At 44.8% G+C, this 14,050-nt stretch overlaps 1 protein-coding gene across 1 annotated transcript in view; it reads right to left on the bottom strand.

The window, feature by feature from the left end:
- Window positions 1-10,640, bottom strand: part of PAXIP1 (PAX interacting protein 1) — a 37,082-nt gene extending 26,442 nt beyond the window's left edge. Inside the window, exons 1-3 of the mRNA XM_064162827.1 lie at window positions 10,465-10,640; window positions 5,400-5,534; window positions 3,761-3,804 (exon numbers count right to left, since the gene is read on the bottom strand). Of these exons, the coding sequence (XP_064018897.1) occupies window positions 3,761-3,804; window positions 5,400-5,534; window positions 10,465-10,551 (266 nt within the window). The 5' untranslated portion in view covers window positions 10,552-10,640. The remainder of the gene's footprint in view (window positions 1-3,760; window positions 3,805-5,399; window positions 5,535-10,464) is intronic.
- Between the last annotated feature and the right edge of the window lie 3,410 nt (window positions 10,641-14,050).

Here is a 14,050-nt window from a genome sequence, read left to right as displayed (position 1 = left end):
GCCAGGAGGTGAGGAGGAAGTTGTTGAGCATGAGAGTGGTGAGAGCCTGGAATGGGTTGCCTAGGGAGGTGATTGAGGCCCCATGGCTGGAGGTGTTTAAGGCCAGACTGGATGAGGCTGTGTGATCTAGAGGTGATCTAGGGTAGGGTGTCCCTGGGCATGGCAGGGGGGTTGGAATGGGATGATTCTTGTGGTCCCTTCCAACCCTGACTGATTCTATGATTCTGTGATACACAAGTATCAAACCTTTCACAGATGAGCAACAGATATAGGGCAGGTGTGGTGGTGGAAATGTAGGAGCTACTGTGAGAAACAAACTGAGAAAAGACCAGACTGCGATGTAAAGCCTGGAACACAGCCTGAAACTAATAGAAAGTCTTCCATTATGCCTTTAAAATTCAATATCATCTCTGATAGCAATGTGTATTTGTTCCAGGGGCACGATGGAGACTGATAAATGAAGCAGCATGTGAAAAAGAGAAATGAGAATTTTTACAGACCTAGTAAACATGACTTAGAAGAGGAAAGTGACAAAACCAGAATCGATGTGTTTAAGAAGCTAAGAGGACACATCTTCAAATCCTATAAAGGCTGCCAAATGAAAAAATAAGTAATTGGTTCTCTCTGTTATGAGTGGCTCAGATAGATCAAAATCAGATTATGGTGCTGAACTCTTAACAACACAATCATGAGGCACTGCAAGTTGAGCAGGTCGACATTGAAACCTCCACTATGGGAGGAGTCATATGAAAACAGGAGAGAGAATGATTTAACATTCTGGGGAAGACAGGCCACCCAATGTCTGTAACTTGCCTCCCTTTTCTACACTCTCACACAGTTTTGTTTAAGGTACATGCACACCTTGCTGGAAAAAATGACTGCAGAAATATTATGCAATACATTGAAAGAGTTTTTTAAACTAAATACTCTTTTCCCCATGCTGTAGAGATGTGTGAGTGATACTTAGATTTTCAACTGAGACAACACACAACAAGCTGACAACAATGCCCAGGGCACTTTAAAACTTAAGAATAGATTATTGCCATTATCTAGAATACTCCAAGAAGTTCAATTCTGATGAACATTCTAAATTTCACTGTGTGGTGCTCAGTACCTCATCCAAGGTAGAGATACAGTACCGGATCTTTCAAAACTGTACAGTTGTTTATTCCCTGTCTTAACGTCTGCTCCTAGCAAATAAAAGCAGCAACAGCTCAGCATTCAACTTTTAAGAGGTCCATCAGCCCCACTGCAGCTGGCACTCTTTGAAGAATAGAAGCCAGAGACCCTCTTATAAGTTACAAGCAGCACAACAACAATATTCCAAGCAGATCTGGAAAACAAAAAAGAGGGAACGCAACAAAGCTCACTTTTTTCCCCTCCCAGCAACAAAGATCAGAGTGCTCTGACCCTCTTTCAACTATACAGAACCATGGAAAAGCAAACTTCCCACTTTCTTTCCCTTGTTGCTATCAAGAGAATTAAAAAACAAATCAGCAGTCCCCCTTACAACACTGTAACTGAGGTTCTCATACACTAACAATGCTGCCTTTGCTTAACCACTTTGAGTACCACATCTCCAAATTCAAACATAAACAAAAGACAAACCCGCAGAATCTCAAACCTCTACCTAAAGAGGGCTTAAACCAAATCAACTGGAAAAAGAAAGCTATTCCTATTAACTACTGTGTTCTTTTCATTAGGGTAGTACCCAAAACCTTAATGAAAGGCCAGATGCCACAGCACTAGAAGTTGTAAAGAGACTGACAGTTAAGACTTAATGACCCATTTTAGTGAGCACTGTAAGGCTAAGAATAAAATCTAAACCCATCAGGTTCTAAGGACATGAAGTGCTAGAAAGAATAAAGTCAGAGATCCAAGGACACATTTATTGCTGACAGGTCTACAAAACTTCCTTTTACATCGAATTCAAGAGCACCATACTACTGTGACTTGGCCTTTTCACTTGGCCATTCCCCTATATCCACAATAAAGACTTCCTGTTGCAGAAGCCATTGAAGGCTACATTCACACATTTATTGCTACAATTTAGTTAGCAACTGCATCATCACTCTGTGGGTTTACCTGTTAATTTCTCTTCTGGGTATGTAGCAAAGTCAGCTCTAGAGTACCCTTTTAAAAACTCCTAGTTTCAGAGACAAGACCAATTTTCCAACAGCACAAGTTCTCCACGGGAAGACCAATGCTAATGATACAATACCACATTAGCTACACCTAAAAATGTTGCTAATTCCAAGCTATTTTTTCAACCAGCCCTCAGAAACATGAAGAAGGTTTAGAGAGATGTAACCTAAGCAACTATACATCCCCATCCTGATGCTGAAAGACAAATGTATTTTCAGATGCAAAAGAGAAAAACCACCAGTCTAGATCACATCACAATAACCAGAGTGTTTTTAATACAGGAATAACTGCTACTTTGGGCTTTGCCAGGTAACATTCAGTGCATTTTTTCTCTTTGGAAGCCAAGTCTTTTATGGAAAAATGTGGATAGTAGTTAAGACTATCCACAAGTGGCAAGTGTTTCACACTACTGCTGAATCCTACTGACACCTTGATTATCATGATCAAAGCAGCTGCAAAGATCTCAGGATAACATTTTGCTTGGTAATTCAATGCTTCCCCTTCCTACAGTTCACTCCCTGTGCTCAATCCTCTCGGTGAAGCAGAGGATATACAAACTATTTCCCAAACAGTTGAGACACAGCTAGATCCAAAGCCATATAGCTTGAAATAATAGGTATAAAACATGAATTCTCCATCACTGAAGCACATTAAGACCTGAATTTCTGATGTGAACACCTGGATTTTTGCATCTACCACCTCTTGTTTTCCATTACAGACATGGCCACCTGCTAGCCTCATTCCAAAATGAGATCCCATGTCTCACAGCATACCTCCCTACTCCTGGCATTGTTTGTTGCAATCACTGTACTGAAATGTACTGTTTCAGCTTTTCTATACTTACCACCTTTACTGTCTGAGAAAGATGTGCTTGAATTTTTTTTCTGTAATAGCAGGCTTTGTCACCATGCCTATTGCCTGTCCCCCACCAAAAATCAAAACCAGAGAATACAGATAAAACAGTAATAGCTGACAAGATGAGGAAATAATATGCCATCCACATGCAAGGATGAGTGCTCTAAACAAGTCAGGAAACATGGATTCAGCCATACAAATACAAGCATCTACCAAAGGCAAGGATGGGTTGGATGAAGCCTTGAGTGACCTATTCTAGTGGGAGGTGTCCCTGCCTGTGGCAGGGGGTTGGATGATCTTTGAGGTCCCTTCCAACCTAAACCACTCTATGATTCTATGACAGACTACTCCAGAAATGGGAATACTGACACTACCTGTTTACAAAGTGTCACAGTGTTGATATGAATTATTGCATATTTCTTAATTCTGCCTCTAGAACAGGCCACTGTGTGCTGAACCATTGTTTGCCCCCTCACTTCAATGTTTTTTTCCTGAATCCTGACCATTAATTATCAACTTCCAGCTAAAATGTTTTAAGGCCATTTGATGATGGTTTTCTTACAAGTGCCTATTAAGCATCCAAAATAACCAGAGAGAGAGAAAAACTGAAGTAAAACAAAGAAGCTCCAAGCACACTGCAATCTTGGCAGGCAAAACACATCCTATCACTTTAAAAATTTAGGTTGTACATACTTGAAACAGTCTTTAATCCCTCGATGGTATCTATTTTAACTGATTCAAATTTGCACTTAAAGGATACGGCAGAAGAGCTCCACAGCGAACAGACAAGATCACCCAGGAAGGCTGAAAAATAAAAACCACAAGAGATTAAAAGCCTCAGTCTGTGTGAAACACAAACTACCTACCAATTTCAGACTACAGCTAGTTTCAGCATGTATCTTCCAGCTCTGAAAGCTTAAGTGTTTCACAGTTGTGGTACTCAGGCCTTTACAAAAAAAAAAAAAGACTGCTCTGATTCATTTGTAAAAGGTAACAGAGAAACTGCTCAAAGGTTGTGCACAATATGGGAGCAAGACTGCTCACCTTTGTCTTTTTATTGTGGCAGGAAAGACAGCTACAGTAGTTATTATTTCTTTAATTATTTTTTCCCTCCTCTAAAATGTTTTAAAAAAAACCACAAACCAAAATTCACAAGAACCAACACACACACACAAAAAAAACCAACCCCAAACTCAAACTTGGGTACTCATGACTTGAAGAGCGACAAATTCACATTTTCAATGATGAAGCCCAGAATCTTTTAATGGAAAAATAACTCAGTGTTGCAAGACAGTAACAAAATACAGGTTAATTCCAGTATGAGTAAGAAAACAAAAACCAAAATTAAAAAAAAAAAAAAAAACAAAAACCTCCCCAACAGAAATCAAAAACCAAAACCACCCCAAAAAGTCACAAAAAAAACCCCAAGAGAACCACACACACAAAAAAAAACCCCAAACCAAATGAAACCAAACCCATCCCAATCTGGAAAAACCAAAACCAAGGAAAAAAAAACCTCTATTTTTCTACAAGTTCCTATTGCTTAAAATTAGCAATATTACACATATGCACAATTGGCAAGATAATTCTGCATCTTGTCAACTGTATGTGTTTAAAAAAAATCCCTCAGCAGTTTACTACTTATTGTAAATTGTTTTCTATTGCCAGAAGCTTCAAGAACCTTCTGATCACAGACATTTCTGAAGTCCAGAGAAGGGCCAATGGGTTGATCAGAGGGCTGGAGAACCTCTCCTATGAGTATAGACTGAAAGAGTTGGGGCTGTTCAAGCTGGAGAAGAGGAGGTTCCCAGGTGACCTTCTTGTGGCCTTTCAGTAACTGAAGGGGGCCTACAAAAAAGCTGGGGAAGGACTTTTCAGGATATCAGGGAGTCACAGGACTAGGGGGAATGAAGTATAGCTGGAGGTGGGGAGCTTGAGCCTGGAGGTGAGGAGGAAGTTGTTGAGCATGAGAGTGGTGAGAGGCTGGAATGGGTTGCCCAGGGAGGTGGTTGAGGCCCCATGGCTGGAGGTATTTAAGGCCAGGCTGGATGGGGCTCTGGCCAGCCTGCTCTACGGTAGGATGTCCCTGGGCAGGGAGGTTTGAACTGGCTGATCCTTGTGGTCCTTTCCAACCCTGACTGATTCCATGATTCTAAGTACAGCTAAAACACTGTATCTGGAGGAAGAACCTGGAAAAAACCCACACAGACAGAGCAAGGAGAGAAAAAACAGAACAGAACTATAACAAAAACTTGTCAGTCAGAATGAACATTTGTGTAATGAGAAGAAAGATTTTTAAAGATATGTTTCATTTGGTCATTGTCTAAACAGGAATATTTTCTATTACAATACTGAAGTATCCATGCCAGGACTTCACAATATATGGATGAGCCATTCACCTTTACCACAGGGAGATCAAAAACTTCACGAGATTCTCCAACTTCTGGGTTGTCCCCATCTTCTGCAATAATATGTGAAGCCAGCGCATTGTAAGAGACTTCCTTTGCTTTTCCAGCTTTCAGAAGTTGAATAACCTAAACCCAAAAGAGAACAAGGAAAAGTCAACTATTTTTAATGTGTTTTATTTGAGAGAAGCATTAATACAAGAATACACTAACAGAAGACAAATGTATATGACCTACTCTCTTGGTTGTCCTCCTCTAAGTGGCTAGCACTCCTTCTGAAGTTGCCAAATGCAGCCATTTAAAACTGGACTTCAAATGCTTTTACACTTTGAATCATTCCAGTTGAAGATTTAATCTCCAAAGTAATTCAGGCTGGGACAGAAATTTGGAAAATGTGTTTTTTTTTCCAAAATATTTCTTCCTCAAGAAACATTTCCAAGCAATTTTCTCACAGGCAGGGTTTTAGAGCCCTTCTTCTCAGCGTTTGGTGCATATGGCAGCTTTGGAAGCGGCAGCTTTGGAAGTGTTTGTATTGACCTTAAAAGAGAAGCTTGAAGTTTAGAAAAAGTAACATCATAACAGTCCATGATGATGTCTTCAGTAGGGATTCTTCCAAATCTGGCTAACTATTTACTTAGATAAAGTAAAGAAAAGAACATTTAACAGCTAAGAAAAGAATTCCACCTTCACCAAACACATTTGATTTCACTATTTCTAAATCAAATCAATATACCTCATCCCTGAGCATAAAAGTAGCCTTAAAGAAGCCATTCAGCTGCTACAAAACAGTGCAGCCAGCCAGAAAAATGCATCCAATACCCTGTTGGTATGAGAAGGATTTGCAGGGAAAAAAAAAGTTGAAAGCAATGTCTCAAGAAAGCAATTTCTATTCAAATAAAGAGTGGACATGTTGGGAAAAGAAATGAAGGACTAAGTAATTTAGAGAATTATAGAAGAAAAAAAAAGCAGGATGCACAACTCCTAAGTTACTACCTTAAAGAGTTGGAATTGCAATGTCTTCATGGCTTTGTCTTCACAAATACCTCACAGCTCACAGAACACATCCTCCAAAACCTGCTAAGGACAGATGCCCATTCCTTAAAACCTACTGGGAAAATCCCTTCACAACAGGATGCTTACCCAAAACCAGGAACAGCAGAGAACAAGGCACTGCACTCAAATATACTGTTAAATAATTAGTCTTTAAGTAATTACCACCTACAGAACACAGAAGGCACTGAAGAAGACTCTCAAAACAAGGTATGGGGCCATTACAAAGCTTCTGCACTCAGCAGAAAAACTCACTGAGGACATGGTTTGGGCATTTCCTGACTGAATTTCTTGACTTTAAAACTCCATGAAGCTTTTTCTGCACTGGATAAATAAGTGATACTATCAAATCAGAAAATAATTACTCTAAGGAAATTGAACACAAGCTTGCTGTTCTTGCCACCACCCTGTCAGATATAGGAAGAAATGGTTTCATTTTGCACAGCAATCTCCTAAATCTCCATCCCTGGAGGTGTTTAAGGCCAGCCTGGATGTGGCTGTGGGCAGCCTGCTCTAGGGTAGGGTGTCCCTGCCCATGGCAGGGGGGTTAGAACTGGCTGATCCTTGTGTTCCCTTCCAACCCTGACTGATTCTATGATTCTAAATCACAGGGTATCCTCTGCATGAAATCCAGGTGACCACAAGACACTATAATTCCACTGGGAAAAGCTAAATCAAAAGAAAGCACTTCTGAAAATCAAGGATAGTTAAGCACAGCACCACCAAGCAAGTTCCCAGAGTCCCAAGCCCCATTCAACCATTTAAGAGAAGGCTATGCAAAGGTAGTGAAAACTGAGCACCCAAATTGAACAGGATAAAGAAGCTACTACCAATGAGCTACAAGTGTGAAAAATTTTCTATCAAAGCAATGTAAAGAGTTTGTGCAAAGAGACTGCTAACATAGAAAGTTACACTAGTTTAGGAAGTAAGTTTAAACACTATAAATATGGTAGATAGTAACTTTTTGAAGTGGTATGACAAAGGCTTTCCTAATTTAGCTCATGCCAACATCAAAACTCCTCTCAGAACACCAGACTTCTTCAGTTTAAGCAGACCCTGGAGAGAAAAGGTTTATAAGCACAACTAAAGAATTTCATTCATGTATGTGTAACTACAAAACAAAATGCTGAAAAGCCCCAATATAACCACTGCAAAAATGTTGCATTTTAGATGTTAATTTATATCCAGCAAATGAAATTTCCCTTTTGAGGGTATATACATTTTATCTTTTTTTTTTTTTCTCTCTCTCCCACTAGAATCTGTGGTGAAAGAAGAGGAATAGTTCAAAACTATGAAGTAAGACAATAGGCATATAAAAAAACCTGAAATAATAATAAACCAAGAGATAAGCAGAAACCAAATATCCGGCTCAAAGTCTTTATGCTGCCTTGCATTACTTTTTATCTCTTTCTGTATGAAATACTGATTTTTAACTGATGGCACCAGAGCACGATGGTTTGAGTTTTTATCTTTTAGGAAAGCAGAAAAATCATTTGTTAAAAAAGATAATAACTGCCATCTACTTATCAATCCTTCTAAGATGTGAGCAGCCAAGTGCACATCCCAATGGAATGGATTTCAAGTTGAGTGCCAGCAACCCAATTCTCCCCTGTTTGCCAAGGAACATCCAGGCACAATTCCAGGCTTTTGTTTCCCTTCTAGCTTGTGATGCATACGTTCTAACAGGTAGTGGGTACAGTTATTCACCTGAATATACAAATCCATTACCTTTCTCCCTTACTCTTGGATTTGTTTTGCTTAGTGCTCACTTGTGCTAGGTCTGTTTTAATATTTATTAAGATAACTGGTTTTCCATGAAGCCATCTGGAAATTTAAGCTGATCAAAATGTGTTCCTCCCCAGAAGAAGCAGCTAAAAAAAAAGGCATCTGTAATTCTAATATTTGTAATGAATCAACATTTAAGTATATGAATTGTTTGTAAAAGCTATTTGTGGAGTTCAGTTTAGGATCTCTGCTTTCTGTCTCAGTTCAAAACAGTGCTGGTAAAAATACTCCTCTTGTTCCAGTTGTTTTAAGGGTACCAGAGAGCACCTGCAGAGAGAGGCACAAAGGCACTAACCAAGAGCTGTCCCAAACTCAGCACAACACACTTCCTTACACTGAATCAGCTCTACAATCCGTCCCAGGCAGGACTCTGCCCTCTCTGATGCCCCATGCTCACCAGTGCAGGCACTAGCACAGACAGGAGTGAGCTCTGGCCTCCATGTAACGCTATGCCAGGTCAGCAAGCCACTTCAGAAACCAGAGCACCAGAGGGGACAGCGTTTAAACAAGCCAGCTGGCCGCAGAAACTCTTATCCACAGGACATCTCTCTAATTTGGGCATCACTCATGTCGAGGCTGTGGTTAAACAGCTCCCAGTACAACCTAACCATGGAAGCCATGCAGCCAATTCTGTACAGTTTCATGCCTGATCTTATCGACTCTACCAGAGTCACCTTTGCCCTTTGCCTGCAACCCAGAGGAGCTATGCACAGAGAATTTAGTGCCAATCAAAGCCTTAAGATAATGACACTAACTGCTAAGAATAAAAAACCTTAACATAAGAAAAAGCAGCTTAGGAGAATGCTTGTTTACTCACTGTATGGGAATACTGCTGAATGCCTTGCTGTGTCAATACAGAATTAATTACAGGCCTTTTGGGACACGATTTATATGACAAATGATATGCAAGAGTCCGATGGGGTTTCTGCAGTCAGCTTCATGCAGATAATAATACTACGGACACAGTGGTTTAAATACAGAAGTTCTTATCCGAGCTCCAAGACACTGTCAAAAAAATTAAGTCTCAAGACCTTGTGTTTTTTTTTCCTGTTCTTTTTAACTATGTTGCTAAACTGTATTTCTTCTAGCACATAATCCTTTTTCCTATGAATCAAACCCATTTCAGCAGTCCACTGCCTACATCTCGAGTTCACTTCAAAAGCCTGCAAGACTCAGTGAGTACCAGGATGTGACACTAAAGTAAGCCACTGCTGGACGAAGACTCAACTTCAGCAACTACCAAAGAAGCAGACTTGATTTGTGTGAAACGTGCAGTGAGTGCTCTCTCTGCAGGAAGGTGATGTTGTACACTTTTAACACCTGTCTCAGTGAACATGCCACAGAAACTTTCTCTAACCACCTTCCCCCAACGTGACTGGGTATCATTAACTGTAAGACCGACTTCAGCATCCAGGGTGCTGCCCTAGGCCATAACAGGCCAGCTCTGTCAGCCAGGTATTGCTCTACGCCAGACCGGCACCTTCCGCTCCTTGCCTCCTCTGGATGCGGGCAGGGAAAGCAAGGAGACGACACTTTCACCGCATCAGCGCCTCTGTGCACTCCACGGGTCCGAAAGCTCCTGGGTCTGTGTCCACCCCGTGGGGCGCACCCAGAGGCGACAGGGGAGCGCGCCGGCAGGCACGTCCGTGCGGTGCGGGACGAGCCCGCCAAGCCTTCCCTCTTGGACACCCCCGCGCAGACAGCGGCCTGTCACCGTCACCGTCCTGAATCCGAATACAGGGGCAGGGACGGGATGGGCTGCGTCTGGCACAGCGGGACAGCGCGGGAGCACTCTGACCACGGCCCCGCGGAGCACTCCGCAGCCGGGGCAGCGGAGCAGCACGCATAAAACGCTGTCCGCCCGGTCAGGGCTGGAACAGGAAGTCCCTTCGCCCGCCCCTCCTCCGCTCCGGCGCCTACGGGGCCTGCGCACCGGGGCCGCTGGCTCCCATGGCGGGTGGCGGTGCGCTGGCCGCGGACGTTACCGGCCGCTTACCCCGCACCCCCCCGCACCCCCCCAGGCGCGCGCTGCCCGCCCCCCACCCCCGAGCCTTCCCAGGGAGGCGGCAGGGCGCGTGCTGCCAAAGGCGTGAGGATGCCGCCAGCGCGGGAACTGCTGGGGTGGGGAGCAGCTGGGCCATCCCACAGTGCACCCCCGCCCCGGGAAGCGGGGAGAGGCAGGAACGAGCAGAGAGAAGGGGCGAGGGGAAAGGTGACCCGGTACCTTGGGGTCGATGTCTCCCACCACGAAGAACTTGACATCTTTGAACATATCCTCCGGGACTTTCAGCTCCTCCTCGTCCGCCGACATGGTCCCAGCCGCCGGCGCCACGGGCGGCCCCCCCCCCCACGCCCGCTCCCCACGCTCACTGTAGAAAGCCACCGGGGCCCGGGTCTCCCGTCCCCTCCCCCCGCCAAGCCGCCGAACCGCGCGAGCAAGGCGCGCGCTGCGGGACACACCATTCCCCGCCGGGACGCAGGGGGGGGTGAAAGGAGGTGGAGAGAGACGCCCTCACAAAGCAGCTCCTCCCGCTCTATCAGCCACCTCCGCTTCCGCAGAACAACAGCAGGTCCTGATCCATAGGCGCTATCTCTGATCCTTCCCTTCTCCCCGAACGGTATCGTGAGCCAGCACCCAAACTCAAAGCTCCCCCCCGTACGGAACGCAATGGACTCGCCTCGACCGACAGAGGCGGGCAGCGGGGATGCCCGGACCCGCCCATTGGCAAACAGGCGAGGGCCGGGGGAGGGGAGCGCCCCGCCCCCAGGCCCCGCCTCTCTGGACCGCTCCAGGCCCCGCCCCGCGCCCCGCCCCGCCCCTCGCACGCCGTTCGCGCCGTGTGGGATGTGACGACGCTAGCTACGAGTGCGCGTAGTTACCGCCGCATGCTGCGCGTCTGGTTCCTTCTTGTTTACCCGCGCCCTGCAGGCGAACGGGCTCTGACGGCGACCAGCGGAGCAGGGGGGGCGGGCCAGCAGCCCCCTCAGAGGAAGGTTTTAGTATCCCTCCCAGAGACCTCAGAATCATAGAAACATAGAATCAACCAGGTTGGAAGAGACCTCCAAGATCATCCAGTCCAACCTAGCACCCAGCCCTGGCCACTCAACCAGACCATGGCACTAAGTGCCTCATCCAGGCTTTTCTTGAACACCTCCAGGGACGGTGCCTCCTCCACCTCCCTGGGCAGCCCATTCCAATGCCAATCACTCTCTCTGCCAACAACTTCCTCCTAACATCCAGCCTAGACCTCCCCTGGCACAACTTCAGACTGTCCCCTTGCTCTGTTGCTGCTTGCCTGGGAGAAGAGCCCAACCCCACCTGGCTACAATGTCCCTTCAGCTGAGCCATGTGTGGCTTGGAGGGGCCCAAGCAAGGCTGAAGCTGCGCTCTTGGCACCAAAACCACGGTGACAGCGAGGTGTCAAAGCCCACAGTTCTCCTGGTTTTCCTCATTATTCCAGGCTGCTGGCTGTACTCGTTGGAGAAACCGAAGGGTGCCTACCACTGCGAGCTGTGACATTATACTACACACACGTTACAACAGTTTGCACTTGCTCCTTTCAAACTATCTTTGAAATTCATCAGGAACCTCTCAAAATTCAATCCTTTCTCCAAAAAAAAACCCCACGTTGGCCTTTCCAGCTGGGGCTGTCTGCAAACCCAATGGGCACTGCTTAGGACTGCTCAAATGGGATGTTACCCCTCAAAAGATTACTCAAAGCATCCTACTCTTCTACTGTTCCATATTTTCCATGAATTCTTTTCTCTTTGTGATGTCATTTATTACTTGGCTTCATTTTCTTTCTCAGTGTGATTCTATCCTTCTCACAAGAGTACTTCTCCTATGTCTAATCTTATGCTACTTCATCTTCCCACTCCTCACAAAGAAAACCAAAGTGATTTGTCCTCTAAATTTCCCTCCTCAGCCTATTTTCCTTGGTGCTCTAATGAGTGCCCCTGGCCTTCCTATCCTTTGGATTTTCCACAGCCATATGTTTTTGTAGTTATTCATACAGCTCCAAGATAAGTATTTCAAACCAGGTGCTATGCTAATACTGTAAAAGAAGCATGATGCAAGCAACCAGCACACCCTGAATATGTTTGCTAATTACAGCACCCCTTCCCAAACCTTCAGCTGAAGTGTTATTGCAGCAGCAGGTTGGGCTGCTTTGCACCTTCTAGTTGCCCAGCTAATCAAATCAGAACAATATGAGCTAAATCCATCATTTTAAATACCCCCAACTTGAAAATTCTCTACAGTGTATCTTAGGTTAGCAATACAGGCTGAAATCACTGCTTTAAAACACTGAAATACATTGATCAAGGGGACACAGTCTCAAGTTGTGCCAGGGGAGGTCTAAACTGGATGTTAGGAGGAAGTTGTTGTCAGAGAGAGTGATTGGCATTGGAATGGGCTACCCAGGGAGGTGGTGGAGTGGCTGTGCCTGGAGGTGTTGAAGCCAAGCCTGGCTGGGGCACTTAGTGCCATGGTCTGGTTGATTGGCTAGGGCTGGGTGCTAGGTTGGTCTGGATGGTTTTGGAGGTCTCTTCCAACCTGATTGATTTATGATCATCCTTTCACCAGTCCAGCCCTGAAAGCAGCTTCTGGACAGGGCTGTGTAACTGCGCTTGATGAATGAAGGACTTGGATAGTCTTATCTGTGACTGAGTAGATGCCAGGTAGGTAGCCAGCTACGTGGTACAGCCAAAGCAAAGATACTCCTCTCTGTGCCATGAAACAATGAGCAGCAACAGGTCTACAGAGAACTTGCCTAGTAGAAATTCAGACACCCAATAGCTTTAGTGGCCCCTGAAAATTGATGTTGTTAATCTCAGTGTACTGCATTCTGGGTCTGTTGTAGCAGTGGCTGTTGTAGCAGTGATAGTAGTCTTCTTACATAGAAGTACCTGATTTTTTTTATATACACAGTTTGTTAGCTTCAAGATGACCACTCCCAGGAGAAAAGACTACTCATGAGTCATAAATCCCTCCTCTTTAATTATGTTCTAAATCAGCAGTAGAGTTAAATTAATAATCAGGGTTTTTTTTGCTTCTTTTTGTACTTCATGAATCACCTGCCAACAAGTTATCTGAATTCTAGTAATTAGGCTGTTTCTATCAAAAATTAATAGCTCCAATTTCTGTATCATGTATGCCATCTAGTTTGTGAACATTAAGAACAGAAAACTAGCTTGAAAAGGCAGCTTATTGAACAAGAAAAATAGCCCCTCTATTTGCCAGAGAGAAATTCTGGGTTCTGCTCCCAGGTCAGTACACAGAACTAAGCCAAATCAGTGGGCTGGTCCGACTGCTGAGTTGTAGCAAGGTATAGAACAAAGTGCTCACCTATATCTGGCCTCAGTATGGATTTGGTAGGCTGTAAGATAAAATGCTCATCTGCTCCAGCTCAGAGTGACAACAGCAGGAGGAGGAGCCCAAATAATACTCTGCCAGGCTGCCCTCAGCCCAGACCAGGGGCCACCTCAGGCCTGTTTGCACAAGCCAGAGGAGCACGGGGGCACACTGGCAGGTGTGAACCCAACCCAAGGTACAGTCACCTCATCCAGGCACCTCCCAGGGCTGTCCCAGTGAAGGCATCAGATCAAGATGGAATAGGAAATGGATAGGAGGTTGCTCTCTTCTCTCAGGTGGCCAGCACCAGAACAAGAGGACACAGCCTCACGCTACACCAGGGGAAATTTAGGCTTGAGGTGAGGAGAAAGTTCTTCACTGAGAGAGTCATTGGACACTGGAATGGGCTGCCCGGGGAGGTGGTGGAGTCGCTGTCCCTGGAGCTGTTCAAGGCAGG

Source organism: Pogoniulus pusillus, chromosome 23 (assembly GCF_015220805.1).
Source record: "Pogoniulus pusillus isolate bPogPus1 chromosome 23, bPogPus1.pri, whole genome shotgun sequence".
NCBI classification, from domain to species: domain Eukaryota; kingdom Metazoa; phylum Chordata; class Aves; order Piciformes; family Lybiidae; genus Pogoniulus; species Pogoniulus pusillus.
The sequence above is the reverse complement of the archived record's forward strand: the minus strand, read 5'-3'. Positions and strand labels throughout refer to the sequence as shown.